This window comes from Zychaea mexicana (genome assembly GCF_025766255.1).
Source record: "Zychaea mexicana strain RSA 1403 chromosome Unknown BDB00scaffold_2, whole genome shotgun sequence".
Lineage (NCBI taxonomy): Eukaryota > Fungi > Mucoromycota > Mucoromycetes > Mucorales > Lichtheimiaceae > Zychaea > Zychaea mexicana.
This window is the reverse complement of record NW_026516665.1, coordinates 42,865-70,690: the sequence shown is the minus strand read 5'-3', so window position 1 is coordinate 70,690 and position 27,826 is coordinate 42,865. Positions and strand designations below refer to the sequence as shown.

At 42.6% G+C, this 27,826-nt stretch overlaps 5 protein-coding genes across 5 annotated transcripts; 1 reads left to right on the top strand and 4 right to left on the bottom strand.

Annotated features, from left to right (window-relative positions):
• Nucleotides 1-6,520: 6,520 nt before the first annotated feature.
• BDB00DRAFT_783221 (P-loop containing nucleoside triphosphate hydrolase protein) lies at nucleotides 6,521-7,096 on the bottom strand (the record flags this gene model as incomplete). Its single annotated transcript, XM_053120363.1, has 3 exons — nucleotides 6,521-6,538; nucleotides 6,634-6,849; nucleotides 6,956-7,096. 3 exons carry the CDS (start codon nucleotides 7,094-7,096, stop codon nucleotides 6,521-6,523), a joined length of 375 nt encoding a protein of 124 aa, XP_052985387.1.
• Nucleotides 7,097-7,364: 268 nt separating this feature from the next.
• Nucleotides 7,365-8,483, bottom strand: BDB00DRAFT_783220 (uncharacterized protein; the record flags this gene model as incomplete). The annotated part of the gene is made up of 4 exons (XM_053120362.1): nucleotides 7,365-7,397; nucleotides 7,536-7,650; nucleotides 7,903-8,330; nucleotides 8,469-8,483. 4 exons carry the CDS (start codon nucleotides 8,481-8,483, stop codon nucleotides 7,365-7,367), a joined length of 591 nt encoding a protein of 196 aa, XP_052985386.1.
• A 5,223-nt stretch (nucleotides 8,484-13,706) lies between these two features.
• Nucleotides 13,707-14,772, bottom strand: BDB00DRAFT_219464 (uncharacterized protein). The gene is made up of 2 exons (XM_053116515.1): nucleotides 14,714-14,772; nucleotides 13,707-14,623 (listed from the first exon to the last, which is right to left on the bottom strand). The coding sequence occupies exon 2, from the start codon at nucleotides 14,299-14,301 to the stop codon at nucleotides 13,753-13,755; it is 549 nt and encodes a 182-aa protein (XP_052985385.1). The 5' UTR covers nucleotides 14,302-14,623; nucleotides 14,714-14,772; the 3' UTR covers nucleotides 13,707-13,752.
• A 1,324-nt stretch (nucleotides 14,773-16,096) lies between these two features.
• On the bottom strand, nucleotides 16,097-16,853 carry BDB00DRAFT_795527 (uncharacterized protein). Its single transcript, XM_053121395.1, has 2 exons — nucleotides 16,475-16,853; nucleotides 16,097-16,453 (listed from the first exon to the last, which is right to left on the bottom strand). The coding sequence occupies exon 1, from the start codon at nucleotides 16,831-16,833 to the stop codon at nucleotides 16,567-16,569; it is 267 nt and encodes an 88-aa protein (XP_052985384.1). The 5' UTR covers nucleotides 16,834-16,853; the 3' UTR covers nucleotides 16,097-16,453; nucleotides 16,475-16,566.
• A 9,009-nt stretch (nucleotides 16,854-25,862) lies between these two features.
• BDB00DRAFT_753433 (phosphoribosyltransferase-like protein) lies at nucleotides 25,863-27,737 on the top strand (the record flags this gene model as incomplete). Its single annotated transcript, XM_053118694.1, has 8 exons — nucleotides 25,863-25,998; nucleotides 26,176-26,328; nucleotides 26,454-26,497; nucleotides 26,598-26,752; nucleotides 26,844-27,171; nucleotides 27,262-27,414; nucleotides 27,505-27,612; nucleotides 27,693-27,737. 8 exons carry the CDS (start codon nucleotides 25,863-25,865, stop codon nucleotides 27,735-27,737), a joined length of 1,122 nt encoding a protein of 373 aa, XP_052985383.1.
• Between the last annotated feature and the right edge of the window lie 89 nt (nucleotides 27,738-27,826).

Here is a 27,826-nt window from a genome sequence, read left to right as displayed (position 1 = left end):
GCGTTAAACACTCTGGGTGGATGAAACACATTTTTGATGAGAGAATCCGTGAGAACATTGACATCTTGATGGGGCGCTCGAGTCCGAAGAGTCTCGCTCAGTCTTTCCAAGGCTAACAAGCGCGATATAACTCCAAAAGATGTTTAGAGTAAGGTACGCCACTGGAAACCAGCATCACCTGAGAGTTAGACCGTCGTCTTCGAAGAAGGCAGTTCGATATAACGTAAGAGCCTACTAGTACCATGATGGCTGCCAAACGACGCCTTGCTTTTCTTTTTTCATAGAGATTTCATTATGCTGCCTCTACGACCTTGAAGATGCATCTAATACATTATTTGCGCCATGATAATTAGGCTCTTGCTCCCCCAATGATGCTTAGCCAAGTTATGAAGCTCTTTTGTCCTGTCTGTCAACGTTCGGCTTCTTCATGCGAAGGCCTTCCGAGAAAAAATTGAGCGGTGGAGGTTGGGCTCGGGGCGAATGGTTCGACTGGTTTATTGTTGTTTATAAAAAAGGGTGTACTGCGTCCGATCCATGGACGCAGTACTGTACGAAAATTTTGTTGACAACAGGTTTGATACAAGTCATCTTCTAGCATAAGTCACAAAGAAGCTGCAGAGGCATGTCGATTCAGTTGCGCCTCCAGAGTGCAGACTTGCCAGCTTCCTAAATGCTTCGAATGACCAGTACTTTAGAAAAGCGGTAATATGTAGTGCGGGTAGAGTGTAAAGCTTCTGCCACTCAAAATCGCCGATCGCCGGTGCAGATTTCCCTAATTGGGCGACTGAAACGATCATTAATGCTGGAAAGTAAACTCGGTAATACATCATTGGCTTGAGGTTCAGCTCCGTGCCACCACCACAGAAGAGCTGGACTCGGATGACATTTAGACCCCCTTTGACGTTGAAATTATACGGGGAACCACTGTACATATACCATTGAATCCTAAAAACCACATACCAAAGAGGCACTGGGAATAGCGTGCATGCATTTTCGTAGATCCTCCGCTGCTAGTTTTTCATTGAAAGAAACTATAGGACGCAACCACACATTATTACACTTCCTAATACATCATAATGAGAAACTCGGTTAAACACCAATAGCATACACAGATAATTATACACTATGGCAATCGGCCAGACAATTCACTTTGATTATGTAAAGCCTGGAAATAAATCTTTCCGGTGATTCAGCTTATGTAAATGGGGCAATGGGCCTATCAACAGGTACACCAGGTAGCGCCAGTATTAAAGAGGGGTCGCGATATATATAGCGACTTCTACACAAGTTCTGACAAGACTTTGATCAGTCATCATAGCATGTTACTAAGTAGTAGAGATGGGCAACCGATCCAGAAGAAGAGGAACCGATAGCTTAAATACACGCTTCCCATGACGTTGGAGACTTTCAATAAAGCTAGATTAATCTCCACGCTCAAAACAGTTTAAGACCTTTGTCCTAATCGACACCATCGCTCACTTTGCACTTTTTACAATGTTTTAAAGAAACAGAAAGTTCTGATAGTATGTCTGTTTGTTAATGTATGTGTTTCATTCTACCACTTTAATATACATATAATAAACAAGATGAATCTATCGTGTAAAAACTAGGACAATCGGGACCTAGACCCAGTAAAACATCAAGCACGCGTATGAAATTCCAAGATGGTAATATATTGTTTATAAAAGCCTTCAGAAGACATTGAAGGCTTTTCCACAGCGTTTGAAGATTATAAACATTTGTTTTTTGACGACGTGGAAGCATTAAGTATTAAGCGCCTACATTATCAATGATTAGTCAATCACTTCTGATTTCACAATAAGGAACATGTTAGCCCACATTACCCCGCACCCCATCCACTACTCGGCACACACGCTCACTTTAACGACACGGATTTAGTTAGCCCCGCGCTCGCCAGCATGGCGGCCCAGTACACATCAACTTTTCGCTGTCCAGCCAAACGTAACACTTGTCGAAAGGTGCGGTTCCTGCAACTACAAGAAAAAGAGAAAACCACGCAAGCGTAATTTTTGTCTAACTAGCATATCATCCCACTCCATCCACCCTCCCCATTTTCCATGATACCTGCTCTCTTCATTGATAAGTCCACCAGACAATAGCCCTCGCAGTTAAAGACGCGCCGCTGCTCGGGACCGCGTCATCGTTGAAGAAGAAGAGGGTGTAAAAAAAAGGTGAATGTAATAAATAAAAATCGCAGAGAGAGTTCCTAACTGAGAGGCAAGCCCTTCCCCAGTGTCCACAAACCCACTCGGGAGTACACAACTGCGCGAGTGACTCAAACAGCAGAAGGTTCCCTTGATGGTGTAAGAATGCCCCAGGAGCAGCCAGCCACGGTCAGAGATGCAGGACTAGCTACACTTGGAGCTCTTGGAAAATAGATATAAAGAAAGGCTTCGCAGCCACTGGTCGCCGGACAAGTAGGGATTCGTCCTCGCTTACTCTGAATACTCGCAGAGGGCATATACTTGGTGCCGGTTACGGTTTAGGACCACTAGGCATGCTCATATCAGCCCGCCATGCACAGCAGGTCCAAAGGCGGCCAACCCTCAAACCCGCACGCTCGCTGCACACTTTGGGCAGTCTGCTGACATGAGATGCCCTCAAAGAAAAAGTAAAAGGGAGAGAAGAAGTGATCCCAAGCAGCATCGCGTACCTGCAATTATGAAAAAGAAAAAAAAATAATAATAATTAAGAACATGTTATCAGAAGTTTTCCAGAAATTAAGATTGAAGAGATAACAACCATTCAAAAGTGTTCTGTGTCTCTTACCTAACGTTTTTTACCGTTAATCAGGGGCAGTTTGAGTCGTACCCCAGACTTTCGGAAGGCTCTTGTGTGAAGCAAAGCTCAGTGGCAATGTTTCGAGCAAACCGGGCTTCTTTTGCAAGAAAGCCACTTGTAAATGCTTGAAAATGAAAGTAAATGCCCTAATAATTAACGTTTGTTTCTATTTCAAAAGGATTTCTCCGTCCTCTGATCTCGCCTGCAAACCGGTTGTGACCAACACCGTTGAACGCCAGACTGGACAGCCCAAAGCAGGGACCTGTTGTAGGCAGCCAGGGACCACGGGAAAAAGGCTGAGACCAGGACCGACAGAGGCAAAGACCAGGACCGACAGAGGCAGGACCAGGACCAAGGGAAGAGCCAAGAGAAAGACCAGGACCAAGGGAAGAGCCAAGAGGAAGACCAGGAGGATCCAAGGGAGTGAAGGAAATAGAAAAATGAAGGAAAGAAAGAGTGAAGAGAAAAAACGAAATGGCCTGAAAAATATGGGCGTATTTATGCTTTTTGAACTCAAACCCCTGTCTTAAAAAAACACGTCACGTGACTTGTAATTCGTCATTCAATCAGCAGGTGGGAAAGTAAAATGGCAGGGAAGATACCATGTGAAGTAGAGGTGTTGAAGAGACACGGTCAAGCTGTCAAGAAGAAGGCGTATGTGGTCTGCGTGTTTTGATAGTCCTACGAAATATGTTTCACCGGTACCATGCAGGGCGTGCCCCGACAGTGTCGCCGCCTGTCGGGCCACAAGGCGCACAGACACGGTTTACAGTGTTTCAGCAACAAGATCCCAGAGAAAAAGTAAATGGCAGGTGCCGGGAATGGTTGACATTGTAGAAAATAAAAATTACTGATATTGTAGCAAGAAGCTCACATAAATAGAAGCCATATACATCTAGAAATAATGGCGCAGAAGTTGACGACCGTGAAGTACGCGTGATGCAAAGCAAAGTGTATACCAAGGACAAGTGGTGAAGCTCGGTAACGGTAGAATGAGAGTGTCTTTGAAGCCCTTCTATTTGTTAATAGCCTTTTACAATTAAAGCTGGGTTAGTGCTGGCTGTCTCGCATAGAGCGTTCGCCATCTCTGCCAGACATCTCTCCCATAGAGTGTTTGCCATTGCTCGCACAGAGTGTTTGCCAATTCTCCCATAGAGCGTTTGCCATTTCTCCCAAGAGTGTTTGCCATCTCTGGCCATAAAGTGTTTGCCATCTCTGGCCATAAAGTGTTTGCCATCTCTCCCATAGAGTGTTTGCCATCTCTCCCATAGAGCGTTTGCCATCGCTCCCATAGAGCGTTATAAATGTCGACTCCACTGTTCCCGAACCCCAACACTGTTATCAATATCACTTTGTCGACGATCTCGTGGCAACTATATTGCTCGTTGCAAAAGTCTCCACTGTGCAATCAGGAGCGAGAATGACGACTCTCGCTCGTATATGAAGAAGTATAACAACAATATAAAACACGCACAAACAAGTTCAACGAACGGGAAGAGAAAAAAAACATTTTTATTTGATACTTTATACTACTAATCAATTAAAGGGTGTCGATGTCTTCTTAGCTTCCCTGTTCTTAGGCAGGTACTGACAGGAGCAACCACAGGATGGTACATCGACATCTGCTCCCGTAACCCTCTACCTCAAAGCTAGGGTCTTGTCTTGGTTGCTTTGTGGATCATCGAAGGTCGATTGGTATTGAGATGCCCAGTCCCGTCTCACCAATCGCGACCACTTGCCTGCAATCACTTACCTGCAATCACTTACCTGCGCCACCTACCTTAGTCGACCCGTGCCTACAGAACAAGCATCATCACCCACCCACGACCTACAAAAACCCGCGTTAGGTCCACAAAAAGAAGAAAGTACCTAATCGTGAAAAAGAGAAAAAGCAAGGAAGCAACACGCTGCGGAAAATGACTGCCTTTATATGCATCCCGCTTCCCTTTTTTCTCTGCTAAATAGGTAAAAATACCTCCACAGGTCCAGGCTAACAATGCAGGGAACAATGACAGATCTTCTGTATTGTAGCCGACAGTAACACGATCACAACGCGCTTTATCACACTTTGGTACGCGCTTTTCACCTTTCTTTTTTTTTACATTTCTGTGGTCGCGTAGTTCTGCTCGCTAAAATAATCGAAAGGAAGTATTTGTTGGGAGGCTATGCACACCAGCAGCAACTTTGCTTAAGGCAAGCTGTTCTAAGCTGAGAGAACCGGTTTAATGGTATGTTTCGCTTGCCACGCCCCTTTCAACCCCTTGATTAACCAAAAACATTGTTGGCACAACTTTCACATAGAACATGAGAGTACACGTAAGACGAACTCATGTGCTCGGAAGCAAGGCTAAGATTATGCATGCTTGACTCTCGTACGAGGCGACCATCCTGCTTTTTTTTGTATTGCTTTTTTCCCACATATATCACCATACATCACCCACACATACGCCGATTACGTCACACCACGTCTGATTAACTTTGTATTCGCTGCTGCTCAGGCAGGTGGTGGATAAAACGAGCAAACCAAACAACAGTATCAACCTGAAGAAGCAGCCTGTATGGATAATAGTAGCTCTAGGATGACGCGCATAATACTATGCTGAAAACAGCCATGCTGCTCTATAATCTGCTCTTGACAATCTATTTTAAGCTGCCCCATCCATCATTGCGGGCTTGGAGGATCGGCAATCGCTGATTGCCGTGTGCATATGCTCGTATAAGAGAGCGTTTTTTATTTTTGTTACACACGCCACCACAGTTGATACAACAATGGCCGAGACTTTCTACAATGTTTCACTGGATCCCATGAAGACGCTGGGTGCGGCGTTCAGCGCATATTTACTCCAACCCAATACACGCTCAGTCATCCTGGTGATAAGATATTAAACAACTTGCATAACGCTATCCGCTATCATACCCCAATCCCCTCCTTTCCAGATACTTTTCCTTTTTTTTTGGATTTTAATTCGCGAATATAACTTGTGGTGACAAGACATCCATTCTGAGTGCATCATCAGCCGCCCTTTTCTTGGTAAGTAATCGTTTAAGAGATTTAAGAGATCACAAATGACATACGTCTATGCATCATATCGCGTCAGTCCATATCAGGTTATAGCCTTACATAAGCTGGATCATCCGAGTATAATGTTTACAATTCGCTTGGATTGTCTCTATGCTACAGTGCTTAGCTGGTTGCCGTAGTAATTGCTGTGTATGCTTTTAAATGCTGATGATGTTTCAGGCACTGTAATAATGTGTTTTTTACCACAGTGCAATTATATATATGTTTGCGCGGGCCTCAGTAAATTTGCAGTATTGCAATTGCAGTAATCTTTTGCAGTATTTGCCGGACTTTATTCAGTATTAAATACTTCACGATCCCTTAGTTAAACAGTAGCATCTATCCGCGTCACGATGAAAACTGCTCCTACAACAGCTGATTTACATGCCACTTTACTCTCTTCTTTTTCGTCTATTCTTTGTTTTACCAATAGAGCAATTAACCTTATAATGTAGATGATGTTAAACAAGACGGTAGGTTTCAGGCGTGACACAGACTCGATCGTTCATTACTTATTAGAGTGATATCATATCAGTTCCCTCATAGTGATGATCCTTCTCATTTCTCCATCCAGTCCCCAACAACATGTTTTGACGAAAGCAGAAAGTTTCATTGGGACGCGAGCTTTGTTTATTGATGATGATGATAATACTGGTTCTAATTCCACATAAGATACTATATAATAAAAAAGAAGAATAGAATGTTAGATAATCTATTTTTGAATATACATATAAAGACACAAACAATATGCACATGGTTATAAAGTTTACCTTGGGAGTACTGGAGAACTTTTGATAACCCTTGATAACCTTGTTGACCGCTTCCAAAAAGTCCTTTTCGGTGGCCACCTTTCTTCTTGCACGGATGGCAAACATACCGGCTTCTGTACAGACACTTCGCAATTCAGCACCCGTTGCGTTCGGACACAATCGTGCAATAAGTTCGTAACGAAAGTCACGCTCGACACTCGTGCTTTTTGCGTGAATCTTTATATATGTGCACTGCCTTAAAATATACATGAAAAGCGTTAAGTTTCATATCACCCATCCCTACACACATACACACTACGCCTCACACGAAAAGCATTTTTACCTCCAAATCTGGTAAACCGAATTCTACACGTCTATCCAAACGACTCGGTAGCAACAAGGCAGGGTCAAGGGTATTAGGTCTGTTGGTTGCCATCAGCACCTTGATGTTTCCTCGTGGGTCGAAACCGTCCACATTATTCATTTGTAAGTAGACAGTTAGTAAGCATGGTTACATCCACGTTTGAGTAAGGTGTACAACACGAGCAAAGTCGTTATCGATAAAAGAAGAAGGGAAAGGTTTTACTAGCAGGTCTAACGGAAGCATTACAGGTTCAAGAAATCAGAGACTGGACTTGTGGCACGAAATATATAGCATATCCGCTGCTGACAAGAAGAAGAGCAACCATTGCAGGTGAAGAATATTTAAGATAGATCTTATTTGTGAGCAAGATGAACCCTAGTATATTTGATCAGATTCTATTAGCATCAATCCAATGAGGTTGCTAAATATGCACATCATATATACTACTAACCTCTACCAGAACTCCATAAACAACTGGGCTGCAAAAAATGCCTTTCCATCATTGCATCAAGCATGATTTTTATCTCTACGGCCAACTTGAAAAGTCCTGTTCGCTTACTTCCAAAGACGATTTTACTTCGACTACCAGTGTGCGCAGTTCCTCATCGTTGATAAGAACAGAGAGAGTCGCATCTGCTTTGACTTTGTACCGATTGCTTAACGAAGTGAATTGGCTAATTTGATATTCATGGTCAGCATTACAATACATAAACTCACTTAGTTAAAATAATTAAAAGTATTACCTACCATCGCTTTTTGTGTACGGAATGTTACGCAATATTTCATCGAATATCGGTTTAAACACAGTATTCCCAAAACGATCTTGATCAACGCTCTATACATACATATTATCATATCGACGTAGATTGGCAAAGTTTGCAAAATTACCCAGAAATTACACAGTCGTCAAACTGCTCCTTTCTTACATATTGCCAATGCCTCGTAAAGCCAGCTGTTCGTCTCTGGTCTTGGTATATTTGAGCCCCAAAATATCTTTAACTTCTTTGTCATCCCTGTCTTGCACTCGATAACTGTAAAGCTTAAAGTATACCCCATCAAAGACACAACTATATTCCGTTATTTGAGAGCTGCGCACGGCAAACATTATTGCGAGCTTAAGCAATTCACACGATGTTTCAATGCTCGTAGGGCCAAAAGTATCACGCACATTCTTGAGGGATGTCATGACCCATTGCGCAGCCTCTTCATAGTTCTCTCGTTGTACATATCCTTGTTTCAGCCTATCCTTTGCTTCACCCCATCGCAGTGCCGATTTATGGTGGATCATATCCTGCAGTTTCAAAGCCTCGACAAGCTGTCGTTCTTCTACCGACTTATCCACTTTTTGTTGAATCTATCGAAAATTGCTTAATGGCGATGGATCTAATCCATATTAGGTTCACAAATAAACCGGTTTATTATGATAGCAGAAGTTCTCACTATTTATAGCAAAGTCTTGTTCTGCGTAACTATCACACAGCATGTACTGTACATTGAACAGATGCATTATTATTGATTAAGCATATAGGATGAAGTAATAGGGGGTGCGTGGGTAAAGGGTCTATTTGGCTCAATGCCTCGGATAGTAGCTAATGCGAATTGCGTGACCAATATAATGACAACTTCTTCCTTAGCCTAGTTAATCCGTGAAATACCAAGATGAGTCGGCACATGTGAGACGTGGTGTTGATCAATTACTTTTCAATTTCTTATTAAGTGAAGTAGTGGCTATTTTTATCTAAGTTACATATACATATATATACAATGTGCTGTATGTATAGTTTGTAGTGAGTTGGTCCCATAAATATTGTGTGCTTTGAATGTATCGCAACGTATATGATTGTGCGCTTGACATACATATTGGGATCACAGAATACTTAGAGCTCTCGAGACAAGCACAGGTGTCGATGACCACGTGGAGTGAAAAGCCATGGGAGTGTGTAGACGACCATTTAGCGAGACTGAGATATATAATTCGTTAAAACCGATAACAAGGCCGCGGTTTATAAGCTTGTTTTCTGGTTGTAAGTTTGTATATAAATTTCCCTCAAGAAACAGAAACAGATTTACGTCTCTTGCTATAGGCAGGCAATGGCTTACCTAAAATTGGATGATCCGAGCTCTTTACCCACTTCACAGCGTTGGAATGACTTCTCTCGATATCGTCCCAATTGGCGTTTTCGCGACGTTTTCAAACGAGATCACTGGTACAGGAGGACAAGATATGGCCATGTCCACTGAGGCTTGCCCGTTTGGTGAGCTCCCCCCGCTATCAGTTGACGACCTTCTTCTAGAAAATTGACTTTTGCTACCCCTCATCATCCATCAAAGGAATGATGTATGGTACTTTTGAAGTATACAGACCGCTCGATCAATACTGGCCTGGGTAGCCAATGTAACTGTAAATTAGGAAAAGTGCAATACAAACGGCGACGGTAAGATGCTGTACAAACTCATTTTGAACTGAAACAAAGCAAAAGGGCTTTCTAATTTTTTTGAAGAAACTTAGTCATTGATATTAAGATTCTTTTGGTATATGTAGTAGTCTTATACGGCAAAACATCGGAAGGTGGTCCGAAGCTTGAAAGTCATCATATTGTACTGTCCCAAGCTTTCGTGGGCCAATTAATTACAGTCATTGTTATGTTCCATGCCATACCTCGACAAAAAGTGAAAGGTATGCCACGGCAGCTACTTTTATCGTAACTGTATGGACAAGCAAGATCACGGAGAAAAAGTAATAAAGAAAAGCGTTGCTGTACATGTGTCGAACTGCCTCCACCTGAAAACATATATGGCGCTCCAAAGGCAGCTCGATCTCAGGCGATCTCCCAAACAGATGGTCACATCCACGTGGATTTAGGGGCTTTAATAGAACGCCATTTGAAACGTTTGTAAAACAATTCTACTAATGAGTATGGGCATTACAGTATCAAGTATCAAAAGATTTGATCTTGGCTGTAGAGTGCATGTCGTGCAGATTTTAAGAGAAACGATAGTTTAAGCACACAAAGCTCGATCAACTTGTTCCAAGTCTAAAAGAGTTCCTGCTGTTGCAAGAAACTTTCTGATGTGCCCAGTACTGATATTGCTCGGAAGAACACGAGTTTTACACGATCGGTTTTAGTACGATTGGGCAGTACGTCAGTGCAATCATCCAGCTTTTCCACGACCAATGCGCTCTTCGATTGAACGATCCCAGTAATAACCCACGAATTCCGGATGTGAAGTCGTTGCTAAGAAACGAAAGGAAAGAGGATATCAAAGATCGCGCTGCCGGATCCATTTTCAATGGATACTCAACGATTGAAGAACTGGCCATAATCATCGATTACTTCCTGACGCGCGACACATCCGAGCAGTATCGAAACGCAGTCATGATGTTGGTATCACACTTTGCGCTCATGCGTGGCGAGAATGTTCGACAGATTAAGTTGGCAGATATACACGTCATCCCATTACAAGGAGAAGGACTCACGCCTGACAAGAATCCCCTTGTTTGCTTTTGCTCTTGGACCATGGCAAGACAAACCAGTTCGGTAAAGCAGAGCATGGATCTGCCATCCGGTGTGCGCATGTCGAAACTTGCACATGGATGGCTCTAGGATTATACTTTTTCCATCGTTGGCACATCCAAGGCGAACCATTCCCGGATATGACACGGCCTCAAACATGGTACAACATTAAACTCTGCAAGAGCGACCCTGCTGATTTTACCAAGAATGTTGAGCAACCGGCGCATTACAAGGCACTTAAAAAGGCATTCGACACATGCAAAATCGTATCAACAGCCGTTACGCATGCAGGAAGAAAGTCGGGAGCAAAAATGGCGGATATGGTCGAGGTTAGCGATTCGGCTATCCGACGCGCAGGTCGATGGACAAGCGACGCGATGGAAGGATCCTATTTAACGAACTTACCTCGCCGACAGTTGCGCGCAATGGCAACGTTTGATGCCACTGGAAAAACTTTCTGGTTACCTCGCGATGGGGTCCAACCATCAGAAACGTTACAAAAGAAGGTTTTCCCATGGGTCGACCAATGGCAACGGATTTCTCAAGATGCTACGCATTCTACGCAAGACAATACTACAAGACTCCGTGCCAATGATGAAACGCCACCCTCAGTTATCTATCTGGAATGCTACTATTTGCAGTGATCCAGAATATATTGCATGTAAAAAGTGAGTAATCACGATGTTTATCGTATAAGTTAGATTATTACATGATGTAGTGACTTACGATGATTTATATTACTCTAGTAATCTAGCGACCTCCATCGAAACGGCTCCCCCACCAGAGGACCTCACCTTATCAAGAGCGATGCCACAACTGCATGGTTTTTCACGGCAGATGTATACCGATCTTAATCAAAAAGTCGATCGTAACACACAATTGGTTGAAGAGCATAACCGCACATTCAACCAGTTTATGGGTGACCTTGCGAACGGACGCCTCACGATATCGGTTCAATGGACTCCAAAATCGCAATCAACGAATGTTCCGGTTAATACTACACCTTCGGCTGCCAACTCTGCAGCTGCTACTGTCGCTCCATCCTTTGCCGCTCTAACTGACACCCCACCATCCATTGCCGACATTATCACCCCACCAATTCCGTCTAATAACACGCCCATGCCTGCCTCAACCTCTTCGTCGCTTTTCAACACTGCTCTCAACCTCCACACTACAGATTAAACGATGGTGTAGCAACAGTGACCGACCTTTGGCGCGAATGGCACGAAGGGATATCCGGTTGCCATCTATCAAAGACCTAGAGTTACAATGGAAAACAAAGTGGCGCAAGGACCAGGCCAAAAAGTTCAATCGTAGGAACGCGGTCATCAAAGGCGTCGAAAAGTTTATCAAATATCATAGTTTACAGCAGCAAAATGAAAGAGCTATACGCATGGTTGAGCTCTGGCGGCAAAATCCGAAGGTTGAGTGGTGCCCTGGAGGAGAACAAAAGCCAAGATCCTTGCATTGGATGGGTGAAAACGTAGAAAAGTGGAAACATGTAGAGATGTTTCCAGGTATATAAAAAAGAGAGCTGTCGTCATGATATATCATATAAACAAACATACTTCTCTACGCGTAATACAACATACAGTATCCATTATAATCAAACTTGACAAAAAGCAACCCGTAAGGTTGATCAATGTCGTGGACATCGGCATGGATCAGTCATCAGCATGGTCAACTAGGATGGATCGATCATGGTGCTCGTCATAGTGCATAAACAAGGTACGTGTATTTAGCCAGTAATATTGCTCAGGACTTCAGGGTTAAATATGACATATTAACCCTGTCTCAGGGTTTTACGCCCTACATATTCGACCAAATGAGCCAGGGCCAAGAGGAGCTGTGGGTGTATCATGTGTATAAAGGCGTGCCTTGTTCACGTATAGAGAGACTCGATCACGCAGGTAGTTCTCCCAACACACCAGCAATCACTTACGCTAGGAGTTTATACACATTTATCTTTATGCTTCTGCATCTTAACAAAAATAAAAGCATACATTCAAACATGAAGTGTTAAACCTAGCAAAAGGAATGCATAATGTTTGGACAGCTTTAATGGCTTTATTCGCGAATTAAAAGACTTTTGCAAACTGCACTTGCTTGAGCAAAGGTAGTGTCGTTCAAGGAGATCGAACCTTTGTTTTATCATTTTCTTTAACTTTAAAAAAACAGCCCGAAGGCTGAAAGAAATAGATGCCCGAAGGCTGAAAGAAATAGATGCCCAAGGGCTGAAAGAAATAGAAGTCCAAGGGCTGAAAGAAATAGAAGTCCAAGGGCTGAAAGAAATAGAAGACCAAGGGCTGAAAGAAATAGAAGCCCAAAGGCTGAAAGATATAGAAGACCAAGGGCTGAAAGAAATAGATGCCCAAAGGCTGAAAGATATAGAAGTCCAAGGGCTGAAAGAAATAGATGCCCAAGGGCTGAAAGAAATAGAAGTCCAAGGGCTGAAAGAAATAGAAGTCCAAGGGCTGAAAGAAATAGAAGTCCAAGGGCTGAAAGAAATAGAAGTCCAAGGGCTGAAAGAAATAGAAGACCAAGGGCTGAAAGAAATAGATGCCCAAAGGCTGAAAGAAATAGAAGACCAAGGGCTGAAAGTGCCCAAAGGCTGAAAGATATAGAAGACCAAGGGCTGAAAGAAATAGATGCCCAAAGGCTGAAAGATATAGAAGACCAAGGGCTGAAAGAAATAGATGCCCAAAGGCTGAAAGATATAGAAGACCAAGGGCTGAAAGAAATAGATGCCCAAAGGCTGAAAGATATAGAAGACCAAGGGCTGAAAGAAATAGATGCCCAAAGGCTGAAAGATATAGAAGACCAAGGGCTGAAAGAAATAGATGCCCAAAGGCTGAAAGATATAGAAGACCAAGGGCTGAAAGAAATAGAAGCCCAAAGGCTGAAAGATATAGAAGACCAAGGGCTGAAAGAAATAGATGCCCAAAGGCTGAAAGATATAGAAGACCAAGGGCTTAAAGAAATAGATGCCCAAAGGCTGAAAGATATAGAAGACCAAGGGCTGAAAGAAATAGAAGTCCAAGGGCTGAAAGAAATAGATGCCCAAGGGCTGAAAGAAAAAGATGCCCGAAAGGCTGAAAGATATAGAAGACCAAGGGCTGAAAGAAATAGATGCCCAAAGGCTGAAAGATATAGAAGACCAAGGGCTGAAAGAAATAGATGCCCAAAGGCTGAAAGATATAGAAGACCAAGGGCTGAAAGAAATAGATGCCCAAAGGCTGAAAGATATAGAAGACCAAGGGCTTAAAGAAATAGATGCCCAAAGGCTGAAAGATATAGAAGACCAAGGGCTGAAAGAAATAGAAGTCCAAGGGCTGAAAGAAATAGATGCCCAAGGGCTGAAAGAAAAAGATGCCCGAAAGGCTGAAAGATATAGAAGACCAAGGGCTGAAAGAAATAGATGCCCAAAGGCTGAAAGATATAGAAGACCAAGGGCTGAAAGAAATAGATTCCCAAAGGCTGAAAGATATAGAAGACCAAGGGCTGAAAGAAATAGAAGCCCAAAGGCTGAAAGATATAGAAGACCAAGGGCTGAAAGATATAGAAGACCAAGGGCTGAAAGAAATAGATGCCCAAAGGCTGAAAGATATAGAAGACCAAGGGCTGAAAGAAATAGAAGTCCAAGGGCTGAAAGATATAGAAGACCAAGGGCTGAAAGAAATAGATGCCCAAAGGCTGAAAGATATAGAAGACCAAGGGCTGAAAGAAATAGATGCCCAAAGGCTGAAAGATATAGAAGTCCATGGGCTGAAAGAAATAGAAGTCCAAGGGCTGAAAGATATAGAAGTCCATGGGCTGAAAGAAATAGAAGTCCAAGGGCTGAAAGAAATAGAAGTCCAAGGGCTGAAAGATATAGATGCCCAAAGGCTGAAAGAAAAAGATGCCCGAAAGGCTGAAAGAAATAGATTCCCAAAGGCTGAAAGAAATACACCGGTCTCCACGAAGCACCAGGGATTAGCAAGAGAATGACCGCGTTAGCTTTGCCATGCAGAGGGAACGTGCAAAGACCGTCTGCAAGTGAACACGAGAGGAGGGTCTACAATGGATCCAAACAAGTCACACGCAAGGACAGAGCGCCTTTCGATTCAGTCAGACCGCGGACCCTGGCGGCATCCTACACAAAATAAGGTTAGTTGTCTGCTGTATGAACTGGGTTCTCCATGTTCCTATGTTTGCTGCCCCTTTATTTAGTTAAAAGACCTACCATGCCAATCGGAATGAAGTCACTTGCTTTGAGAACTACTGTGGCCGCCGATTTCCCTCGCGACTGCCCGCCTCAATACCATCAATGACCACTAACATGCCAGATCTCAAACTTTCCGTCGAACTGCACAACCACTAGGGGAAGGCGAACGAACTGTGGTTGACTTATTTGACATGAGAGCTTTCCATTGTGCTAGATAGAAAGACAAGTACAGCCGAAGGAAAAGATCGGTTTTTGATTGAAACCCTGGAACCCTGGAGGCATCCTACAGCAAAACAGAAAAAGTACAAGTTAGCTTGTTTGCTTGTATAACGTGAGTGATTCTCATGTTCCTTAATGGTGCTACTCCTTCTACTGCAGCTACGCGACCTACCATGCCAATCAGATTGAAACAACCTTATGAATTACTGTGGCCGCCGATCCCCCGCTCGACTGCTCGCCTCAATACCATCAATGACCACCAACATGCCAGATCTCAAACTTTCCGTCGAACTGCACAACCACTAGGGAAGGCGAACGAACTGTGGTTGACTTATTTGACATGAGGGCTTTCCATTGTGTGCTAGATAGAAAGACAAAGACAGTCAAGAGAAAAGACCGGCCCTCGATTGGAAACCCTGGACCCTGGAAAACCATCTTTAAAACATTGTCCGAGAAAAATCATTTAGTAAAGAGTAAAGCTTTTGATTACAAACTTTTTTCTTCTTGCACAATTGAAAGCTCATTCTTACTTACCATTCAAATACAAAAAAGCGGAAAACCTGAGCGATAAAAATTTTTCTTTGTGAGTGGAAAGTGCTTGTTTTATATTGTTTACGCGATTCTTATCACAAGACGTGACCGCGATATCATGTGCCCACAGGGTGAAAGCCTTATCTTTTGGAACTTACTCCCAAGCTAGAAATAATAAAAAGAAGCGACCAGGAAATGCATCCACCACGCTTGCCAGCTTAGGATTATCGTTGGTTAAGCTGACCAGCGAGCGAGCTCAATGCGAGACTAAAAACGACAAGTAGTCTAAAACCACACCACCATAAGCGTATTCAGCGTAATGTTTTTGCTTGGGCGAGTGACGTCCCGCAGCTTTGGTTCCATCCCCCCATTTTATTCACGGCCAGCACGGAAGGTCTTCGCATGAAGAAGCCGAGCATGACAGCAAAGTACAATGGAGACCCTGCGCAAAAAACATCGTAACTTGGCCACAGAGCATCGATAAGACAAGGGCTCAGTATGTGCGTGCTGTTACGAGTCTGTACATTGCGCTGGTTGAAACTGTGTGAAAAAAGCGCTGCGAATCTTTTTGGTTGCGTAGTCGTGCTCGCGAAAATAATCGAAAAGAACAAAAAATTGTTCTGAGGCTACGAGCCCACCATCCTGTTTTTTTTTGTTTTCTTTTTTTCTCATCTTTTTTTTTCACATGTATCATACATCAGCTGAGGGAAGTGGTTGACAAAATGACCAAGCCAAATATTGAAGCAGCCTGTATACAGGATGACGCGCATACTATGTTGAAAACAGCCATGCTCTTGACACTCTATTTTAAGTTGGCCACCTCCATCATTGCGGGCTTGAGGGATCGTGGGTATATACTTGATACTTGATTAAGAGTGCGTCTTTTGTTTGTTACACACGCCACCACATCGCACCATGGTTAATCCAACAACGGCCGAGACTTTCTACAATGGCTCATTTATCCCATCAGGAAGCTGGATACGACCATTCAGCACATACTTACTCCAAACCAAAAATGATGTATATTTCGCCAACACCTTGCGCGAATATATCGTTATCATCCGAAGCTATTGTTCACCGGCCAATATCGACGCGGTATAAATCCAAAAATAATCTCGTATTCAACATAAGCAACATTGACGGTAGACACTGTACCGAGACCCTTTGATCCCTGGCTTGAGCTTGGCGCTAACCAAAACTAGTACACGCCCAATCATTCTGATCATAAGTATTTTTTTTATGGTCTGGAGGCAGAACTTATTCCCAACAGAGTGTCCAGAGGAGTGACGGACTATTGGGTGTGAATACATGTATGAGAAAATGAGGAACAGAGAAGTGACGGAAAAGAGAAACCTATTTATATGTGCGGTGATAGATGGCAGTGGCATGAGCAGCTACTGCCTGCGGATGAAAGGGTGGCCTTCGAATATGAAAAACCAATGTGCTGACCAGATCGCTTGAACGATGGCGATGCATAGAAGAGTGGTTTTGGGTTGGGAGCAAAAGCGACGTGCGAAGACAGCAGTCTTCATCGCATGTGCGATAGCCGGCAGGCGTGGATCGGCACAGTGAAACGGTGCCCGAACCAGCTGATGATAAGTATTGATTAGCTTGCATAACACTATCCGCTATCATCGCCCATCCGCTCGTTTCCACCTGCCACTGCCAGGTGCTTTTTTTTTTTGTGACAAGACATCCATTCTAAGTGCATCATAAGCAGACCTTCTCTTTCTAAATTATCGTAAAGGATATCAAGAGATCACTAACGACATACGCCTATGCATCATATTGCGTCAGTCCATACAGTATCGGCTTATAGCCGCCCCTCGTTGTACAGGTGTAAGATCTTCCACATTCATGATATAATGGCAATCGTACTGCTACTGCTTACATAAGCTGGATAATCCGAGTATAGTGTTTCCGTGCTTTACAATTGTGTCTATGCTACAATGCTTAGCTGGTTGCCGTGGTAGTTGTCTGTATATACTTTTGATGTTAACCAAATATCTTATCTGATGATGTCTTTGGACAGTGTAATAATGTGTTTAAACAATGTATTTAAAATGTGTTTGCGCTCTGTATTCTCTTTTGAAAAACTAGCAACGAAGGTATTCTAGCGAAATGCATGCACACCATAGCTAGTGCTTATACAGTATGTAGTTAATAGGACTTGACGTATACGTATTGTAACAGTGCATATTTTATTCGGTGTAAGTAGTTTCAATCAATTGCTCCATAGTGTTGGGATACAGTAGTAGGGTGATAAACGTAGGTTGAAAGAAGTTGAAGATTTAATATAATATATATATATATATATATATATCAAAGTATACTGTTATTGAGGAGCCTTTTCATACTTTATTGAAATTACTGCGCATAAACACATCCGTGTAGAGACATCCTAGAAAGTTTGAAAAGCATTAAGGGATGTTTTTCATGTACCCTTTAAGGTTCTCTTCTGTTGATATATCGACTGATCTGTAGTAGCAATAACAAGTGAACATCCTTGCGGACAACCCCCACAAGTATATATTTATAGGATGAGTGTAACCTGATGAGGATCAAAAATAGAAGAGAGTGTCCGTATCAAAAGCCAATGTGAAAACAGAAATTTAGGAATAGCCAACACCACATACGACTGTTCGAGTGGGACAACACCAAGATTCACATTATTGTATTGTAAGGCGGAAAAGCAGAGTGTTTGGAAACGAATCTATGCGTACGCCTCTCACTTACGCTTAGAGTACTGATGTGTATAGACTTAAATTGTCTCAGAATAACCGTCTGTTTTATTGTGTCAGTGGTAGAATTGGGGTCGAAACAACAGATATAATATGCACCAATGCTACTGATTGACGCTTTACAGTGTAAAAAGTAGACAAGCGAAATACACAGGGAAGAAAGATATCATAGGAGATTCCTCTAATAGAGGTATAGCGATGGGTACACAAAAGCACCAAAGTACTAAGTTGATCTAGTGACTACTATGATAATGCCAAATTCGCTGTCAACTCATCAGTATGCACTAACGAGGAGATGATGGTTAATCGTGCAAGAAGTGAATTGAAGTTTACACTCAGAGGGCGCACAAGAAGGTGGAGGTACTACTAGCCAGGGGAGGTGTGTTTTGATAACAAATACATAGAGAAAGCTATATGAGCTACGCATGGGGGTTCTGCAGCAGCATGTGAGGTAAAGTAACGATGGCAACGATTGCTATGTTATGTTGTAAGGAGGTGATTATGACACATCCGGTCCTTCAGTTTATCCGTGCGAGTATAGCGGTACCTGCAAAGCGCTTCCTTGTCGACCATGAGTCTTTGACGTGTGATCACATTACAGTAGGTCTCTCAACACCTTCCCGCTCACGGTCAAACCAGAGTTCATATGTATCATCGCCACTACCATACTCCACATATGGGACTCCCATTGGCATCAAGTGTTTCAAGGATCAACCTTCTGGCCCGACGGTGTAGCAGCCCGCATTACATTGAAATCAGTACTTTTTCATAGTGCGTTTGTCAACCCTCTTTTCTGACATTATAAATACCGACAACAACGGTATTTCAATAAATCATCGTCTACACAAAAAAGGTACCTGCAAAAGGTGCGGAGCTCAGGGTGTAATGCAGACGAGGCACGAACCGGGAGACATGGAGATACTCGGTGTATGTCTAAACCTCCTCTTTTCTCTCTTAATGATATCCCATGCAGAAAAAAGCAGCGAAGCAGCGAGGCTTAGGCAGTGCGCCATGGTTGTGTCGTTGTTTCAATAATTTGACAGTCAAGTAAAGGTTTTTTCCATCACCACTCTTGTCTCTTTCAACAAGAACCGTGATGGCAACAAACCTGGGCGTGTAAGTAGAGCAATGCGCGAACGAGTTACTTCAATCAGTTCCTCACTCGCTCTTTCAAAAGAGTTCTTTTTTCTAACACATACTCCATTGGCAATTCGCTTTCTTTATGAATCCTTATCAGCGAATCTGCTTTTGGCACACGCGGTGTACTATGGGACCTTTACAGTGTAAGTTTTTCCTCCTACTTTAAAACACCTTTCAAATTTCAATGATCTCCAACTTGTTTTTTTTTTCCAATGCGTCACCAACGTTTCTTTTAATCATTGTCGTTGATTTTGCGTGTGTAGTAGTAGTAGTAGCGGCGGCGGACGGATATGCGTGACGACTACAGGGTAACTATTCTTTTTCTGTACTTCTTCAACTAGGGTAGCATTCTTCTGGTATTTACGTCTTAATAACTTGATTTTCTACGTGCCTTCGTTGCTGTAGTTGTTAAGATTTATCAGGATTGGTTCGCGGATTGGGCGATGCCTAACCTTTTTCTCTTTTGTCGGAAGGCCTGAAAGAAATTTTGGTTTACCTTGCGAGTGGAAGAGCGAAAGCATGGTAAGTTCGATTGCGCATGCACCTCTCCAGTAAATCGTGACCTGCGCCCACCTCTTGATCCTGTACTCCCTGTGACCGCTTGCTGAGTCCTGGAAATGACTCGATAAACTGACCACCGGCCACGCATAGACGTTAGGTTCGGGGCACGGGTCGGCAACACGTAGAGACTATGCAGTTGAGCGCGGCCACAACTAAATGCGATGATTGTCAGGGTCATGCCGCCGTAGCAGGCAGCCATACGGGATTGGGCAGTATGGTGAGGTCACGTACACGGATAAGAGGAGGCGTCACAGAGAAAGGTTAGTGGCAAAATATACACAAGAAAACGTCTGAAGAGCGAGCGACGGGATGATTGTTTTTCGTTTCTTTTCTATCTGCATCTATGATAGGTTCTGGAGCCCAGACAAAAGTGGAGGTTCTCCCAGCAATGGGAGGGTAGGGTAGGGGCCGCGACGATCTGTTCTGGAAATACGAAGTGGTGAGTGATTGTTTCAATTGTTGCTTGCTTTTACTAAATACTCCAAGTATGGCTTGCTCTAACTTCTTTCTTTGATAGTCCTTTGGCTTGTCTGCAAATATTGCTTGTATCAACTATATATTGACGGGATGTCCTATTACCTAACGATATATTTTTCATACAAAATAAAAGACCAGGAATCATCCTCGTATCATAATGCTGTCTTGAGTACGCATGTCCTGGTTCTATGACGTGTTTCTTGTTACCGCCCTCTCATTCCAAAGTGTCGAAGTTTAGTGGAGTCTTTCATAATTTGCTGTAGATAATAAGGCAGTGGTGGCTCATAGACAGTGGCGAGAAGCAGTGTAGTTTGGGCAGGACAGATAGATATCAATAGCTCTTACTACTAGCCAGATCTATTTTGCAAAAAAATGTGTAAAAAATGCTCTTAATGTCCTAGTAAAGAAGTCTTTGTTCTCTTTGGTAACTAGTGACTTTTATCCAAGATCGTCTCTCTTAAGATCCCATGGAATCTACCCCTTGCCTTGTGAGACACCATGCGCGGAGATTTGAATAAACTTGATACGAGGAGCAACGATTTCCATCAAGGTGAAGGCAGCTGATTTGCTGCAGTGCGTCCACGCGTAATTCATAGGGCAGGGCAGTCAGAGATGACGAATTGGTGCAAACGTGCGTATTCGAAAACAGTGATTTTCGAACAAAGTCCCTCGTTCTTCTTCCTCACCTTTGATTGCCTTTACACTACGCTTATATACTTCCATACATAGCAGCGCCAACTTTTCGTGTCATAGTTCGCCAACCAGTTGGCACCTTCCAACGAACTAGGTTCCAAGGAGAGCAATGCGGCAGCGTGCTGCTTGACTGCAATAAAAATTCCCTTGTTTAGCACAACGTCGAATGGTTGTCGTTTCTGGCTGAAGTCGTGGCTGAAGTAAGTTTTTTTCAGGACGACCAAAACGGTTTAGAGAGTCGTCTACTGGAGCAATCAAGATCTTAAGGGACTACCACCCTTGTTTTTTTTTTGTCTATTCGGCGAGATGAGAGATCCACACCAGGTCCATAGCGAAGGACAACCGAAAGTTAGGCTCGAATCAACAGCCTCTGCACAAAAGGCCACCGCCTTGACCAATCCGGGACCAGCGCTCCCGAAATTTGGGAATTAGAAGCGATTTTACAATTGCGGGGAGATAGGGCTACACGCAAAAGTTCGTTTTTGTCATAACAGAGAGCGAGAAGAAATTAGACATGGAGTTTTCTTGTGTTATTAGTGCTATCAAAAATTACAGGTTGATGTAATATACAGCTTTGGGTAGATTTACATACAGTCAGTGGTAGTAGGAGGAACGATCTAAATGGTGAGATGATGATGTATAAGGAGTCTGGTTGCTCGTTTACAGTTTTCTGGAGCAGATACATTGGCTTGCTTTTAGTCAGTGTAAGGCACGTAGCGCAATCAATTCAGAACGCCGTGCCAGACATTTTCGACCGTTTTGGTGTCTTTCCAAAAAGTGCTGGTTGTGAAAATGAGTACCGCATACAGAGCATTTTAAACCTGGAGTGTGTGCTGTGCTTTGCTCCAAATGTTGCTGAAAGTGAATCAGCCGTCGATATTGTAGTTTACAAATTACGCAATGATATACTACGTTTCGTCGTTTGAAAAGCTCCTTTAGATGGTTTTGTCGTGTTGGCATGATTTGTTAAAAGACACTATAAATCTGGGTCTTGCGGTGGAAAGAGGCTGGACTGAAATAAAGCGATAAGATTCACAACAGCAACAACATCAACAACAGATGTCTTTTATATATATTGTACATATGAAAAGAGGAGCTAGATGAACCTGTACGACCTGATCTACAAAAAAGTGTTAAAAGGGGTAGCCGTGCATTTTATCACCTACATGAAACTGATCGTAATAATTTTTAAGTTAATTAACCCCGCCATCGTATGCAATTACATAAAAGAATAGCAATTAGCCTATGTTATTACATTTATATTAAATCCTGCTCTCTGTGTGTTGTCCCACATGAGTTTATCCAAGGGATAAATTTGTATGTCGTAGTATTGATGTGTAGTAATTGGGACAACACATCATTGAAATTTTGGTACTGGGCATTTCGAGATCCTCTCAGCAGTCACTTACTACTTACAAACTTTAGAGTCGATGGTTCTCCTTGCATGTTAGCGGTTATGCTATTGTTCTGTTGTTCTAAGCTATTTGAGTCAAAAGAGGGGTTTTCGTTATGATAATGGAGTCCAACCGAAACTGTTACATGCAAAATCATTGTATATTAATTAAAATTAATCTCGGGAACACAACCCTACTACTCTGCTGTAATAAAGAAAGTTCATTACTGATCTTTGTCGAGACCAGATTGTATGCTCGTTTATGCTTTTGACGACCTTTTAATGTGTACTGTACTTTCAGGTCATTTTCCAAAAAAAAAATCATTGTCTTCATTAACCCTATGTATACCAAAACCTCCATGTTTGTTGTAGAGAAGTGTCATAGCACATACTAATAGTAGGTATCATAAGTGACATTTATAGCACATGTATAACAATATCATAACCGGTCGGTAAATGAGCCAGGTGAATTAACAAATGTAAGAAGTGCTACTACATGTATGTACGAATAAACTGCCATTGAAGGAGTGCTACTACTGCTGCGTATACACTGTGCTTTTAAGCATTAAGCATCTCCTAGTTTATTAGCCTCTGTGAACAATTGATGCTGTTGCTGCTGTGTATTTGGCCGTTGTTGCTGCCGCCATCAGGCTTCACTTCTGAGACATAGTGTGTGGTGTCTGGCTGACGATGATGATAATTCTGCTGCAATTGTTGCTCGGTTGTGGCTCTGGCTTGTCGTTTGTGGGTATCGTACGGAAGAGCTACTTGTACAACTTGCGATTTGGTTGCTGCATATGTACTAAGAGCCATCACAAATCCAATTGATCATATATACGAGAAATTAAGTTTACAATTGAGTTGGATTGATTGCTGGAGCAGCTGGGTAAGAAGTTATTCCTCTATCATCTGGCTTGTATGATATATTATATGCTGTCTCTAATTCCTTTGGAGTCGCTTTCGAATAAAGATCTACAGAGTGTTGTTTATTGCGACCTGCAAATATGTTAGTAATTCTGTAAAAAGCATATAGTATGACAGAAGAAGAGTCTCGATACTAACGACTGCAAGTGAACCAACTACATACAGCACGAGCGATCACACCAAAGTTAATTCTACTGTTGGGGAATTTGCTGTGCTTAGATTGCTACTATTGGGAGTTATCATACATTGGGCTCAGGTGCCTCTAATTCTTCTTCTTCTTCTTCCGTCGGCAGTAACCGAGGATCTCACATGTGATGGTTGAAATCCAAGCCCAACTTGTTTTTAATGTACTGTACACTTTCTATATTCAGTATTTCTCTATACGACATTTCAATGAAATCGACTTCAAATTCAAAAAAAGGCTAACGTGTCGTTCCGGTTAAATTATCGACCTTGCCGTTGTTTTTATAGTAACATATTAGCCACCGGTAATATAATAGATTCATTCAAATTGTACATAGGAACGAATACTCATTGTTTCATCTGTGATGCTATGTCAAGTCACCCGTATTATGATGGTATCATATGTACTCGACCAGCCAAGATATTCTGAAAAAAGTTTCAGCAGTATCTTTAATCCGGCCGCTGGCGTACACACAACAATGATACTGCAGCGGATTGAACACGCTCCACTCCCATAATCACCCTTCTCAATTAGCAACATATAACAATCTTCCTTTTTCCTGGCCATTGTGAGATGCACGCAAAAATTTGGCAGTTTGCCACAGCTGTTAAAAAGCAAGTAGAGCACAGACCGTTACCGAAAAAAAAATCATGTTGTAGAAGTGGGCGATAGGAACATTCACTTGGGTGATCATTTTATTCCGTAAGACATGTCAGTTATTGTTCCATATACTGAACATGTAGGCAACTATATAATTGAGGTTTTCGGGGCAGACGGCCAAAGAGAGACGAAATACACAATGCTTTATAGTATCTTGCAGAGAAGAAGTTGCAACTTACAAAAGCCGTGGTCCATTCCCAAGAGCATCAAGTCGTCGATAATGATTGCTCGGTCACAAGTAGGTACACTGTCCTCTTCATTATTATTGAAAAATGGTAGAATTAGGAATGCTCTGGTTGTAGTTGAGCTTGATAGGATGATTTAATGTACTGTTTCTAAAATAGATATTTGCTTAGCGGAGAGAAAGTTAGCGTTGTCATTGTAAAAGAAATGAAGGTGGTAACATACTTGCTCACGGGGAGGCTGATGATGATCATAAAAGGTAAAGACACTACTTAGCAAATGGGAATTCAGCAAGTACACACTCATCATGAAGTCACTTTCTACCATATGATTGGCAGAGCGATAACCATGCCGGATAGTTGAGAAAATCCTTCTTACACAATGGGATCTACTGCTGGTTTCAGTTGTCAAGGTTCCTCATGTATTGCATAAACACTCGCTCGCTCGAAAGAAAAGAGATAGATAATTCTACTTCAATAGTGGTTCTCGCTACGCTAACACCTCTGTCCGAAGAAGTCAATAATGAGAAGCTACATAAAAGCAATCATAGATTCTTATATGAGAAAATTATAATCTTACCCTCTTGACCGTCTTAAGGGACGTCCTTTTGACGGGCTTCTTGATCCTTGCGGAGGGCTTGGATTATGTCTTGGTTTTTGCACTGCCCGCTCCTCAGCACATGTCGTTGTTGCCTTCTTTTTTTTTTTTTTTTACCACGTCGTTTCCTCTTGTTTGGCTTTATTCGTTTTGCTCTTCTCTTCTGCTAGCAGCACTTGGCTTCCTTCTTTTGCAAAGAAAGAAAAGAAGGTAGTGTGCACAGTGTGACAAGACAATGCAAAACACAATAACTTAGAAATCGACACACTTCCGTTTTTCGCCCCTCTTTATACACTTCTCAAGAGCAACAACAACGACAGTAGCAGCAACAGCAAACCACTTGCAATAGCAGCATGTCTGTCAATGGCAGCAATCAGCGCGAATACAGCATCGACGGAACAGACAGCAGTGCTACAAGGCTATTTCTACCAACGGCAGCACCAAGGTTGGATTCAACCGCACGGCAGCCGCAATTGCTGGTGGGGTTCTCCCGATAATTATCACAAAATGGAGGAAAATCACTGTTCCGGTCCGAAACGCAGAAAGACAGAAAGCGCGTTTGATTTTCCACGTAACGTAGCATTAAAAGTCAAGGTGAGTATATAACATGTCAGAAATGCTATGGCATGTGTGCATATGCGATGCATGCTCGGATGTTCGGAACCCAAGTTTGGATCTAATCTGTATCACCCAAAACGAGAGCATGTATTTTATTTTTTCCTTTACTGCACTCACTGTGGTTTATAAACGCCCTGCGAATGAAATGTGGCTTTTTCCAGCTTCCAACCCCACTTTTTGTACGGAAGCCTAAACCCCTTCTCTGTTTCTTTTTTTTCATATTATTACGCATATATAACGCTTAAAATGCTCAGAAACACCAAGGTTCTGGCAGGCTCCTCACACCCTGAACTCGCCGGCCTTGTCAGCAAGCGATTGGCTACGCCTTTGGCAGATACTAAACTCAAAAAGTTCAGCAACAAGGAAACTAGCGTTGAAATTGGTAATTCTGGAGGGGAGAAGACACACATACGCCTTTGCTTTTACAATATAACGCCACGCAAAATGCTCACGAACTTCATTGTGTGTTTATCGCTTGTGCGCGTGCTATACGTCGATTCTCCTTAAAACATTTTAGGCGTTTCCATTCGTAACGAAGATGTGTTTATTATTCAGTCAGGGTCCCAAGACATGAACGACAATATTATTGAATTGTGCATTATGATTCAAGCGGCCCGTATTGGCTCAGCCAAACGTATCACAGCCGTCTTGCCATATTTCCCTTACTGCAAGCAAAGCAAACGAAAAGGAAGAACTTGCATTACTGCCAAACGTATGTGTACCGTTGCTCGGTGTGTCGCGTGGAAAAGACTTTGTGCTGGGTATATGTATACAAGGAGGCTGAGATAAGCTTCTTGTCTCTTTTTTTTTTCTCTCTCTCTGTATTTGCATGAATAGTGGTCGCCAACATGTTAGCAGTGGCAGGTGTTGATCATATCATTGTAAGTTTCATTTTAATTATCCTCTCCTTATCCTTGTCTCAAAAAGAAACCCGAGAGGAAAACTAAAAATAAGGGCTTCTGTGTCTTTTCTTTTCGTTAGACAATGGATTTACACGCTTCGCAGATGCAGGGATTCTTCCAACGACCTGTAGACAACTTATATGCTGAACCCAGTATCGCAAAATGGATCACTCAGAACGTTCCCGATTGGCAAGAGGGTGTCGTGGTGAGCAAAAATGCTGGTGGTGCCAAGAGGTAAAAGAGGACTGATGAAAGCGAAAAAGAAAAAGAGGAGGAGGAAGGGGATGCTGAATGCTGCCCTTTTTTCTTTTATTAAAATTTATAGAGTGACCTCACTTGCAGACGCACTCCGTCTTGACTTTGCACTTATCCACAAGGATCGAGCACGTGCTGGACCCCAGGGTCACAATAGACCCTACAGCGGCATGCCCAAGGCGAATGGAAGCGTGCGCATAACGGAGGAGGACGAGGATTCAATTGGCAACACTGAAGCGGAGGAGGATATCATGATGGCATCGATCTCTTCGCTCAATGAAGCTGGCGTGAATAATGACATCATGAACGCAGCTGTCTCTGTTGTAGCCAACACGGACGGCGAAGAGAGCACAATCACCTTGGTTGGTGACGTCAAGGACAAGCCTGTGTTCCTCACAGTAAGTTGCCTGGTTACCAGAATGCTGCAAAGAAAAGAAGTAGAGTTGGTTAGCAACAGTGGCAGTAACCGAGGCAATTGTTCTATGTAGGATGACATGGTGGATAACTGTGGCACATTTTTGGATGCAGCCGACCACTTGGTCAACAAGTGTGGTGCAGCCAAGGTATACATTATCGCGACTCATGGTGTCTTGAGCGGTGATGCCTGCGAAAAGATTCAGAATTGCGATAGTGTATACAAGGTAAGTGTGGTTGTACAAAAGAGAAAGAGAGAAACGGACGTAATGCATGCGTACATGCTAAAGAAAATTCTGACGAATTCTTTTATATAGCTTGTCGTCACCAACACGTTCCCTATTCCCAAAGAGAAGCGGGAGAGATGCAGCAAGTTGGAAGTGATTGATATCTCGGCTACGGTTGCTGAAGCAATAAGACGAACAGTAAGTGATTTGCGCCTGTAGAAGATAGTACGTTCTAAAGATAGCATTTACTGATCGGAACATTCTAAATCCTACCATAGCACAACGGCGAGAGTGTCAGCTACTTGTTCAATCATGTCGATTAAATAAGTAATATGTACATTTTTATATAAAGGAATATCGCTTGGATGATCCCATCCATCAAAAGGTTCCACACACTCTCTCTGTCTATTCT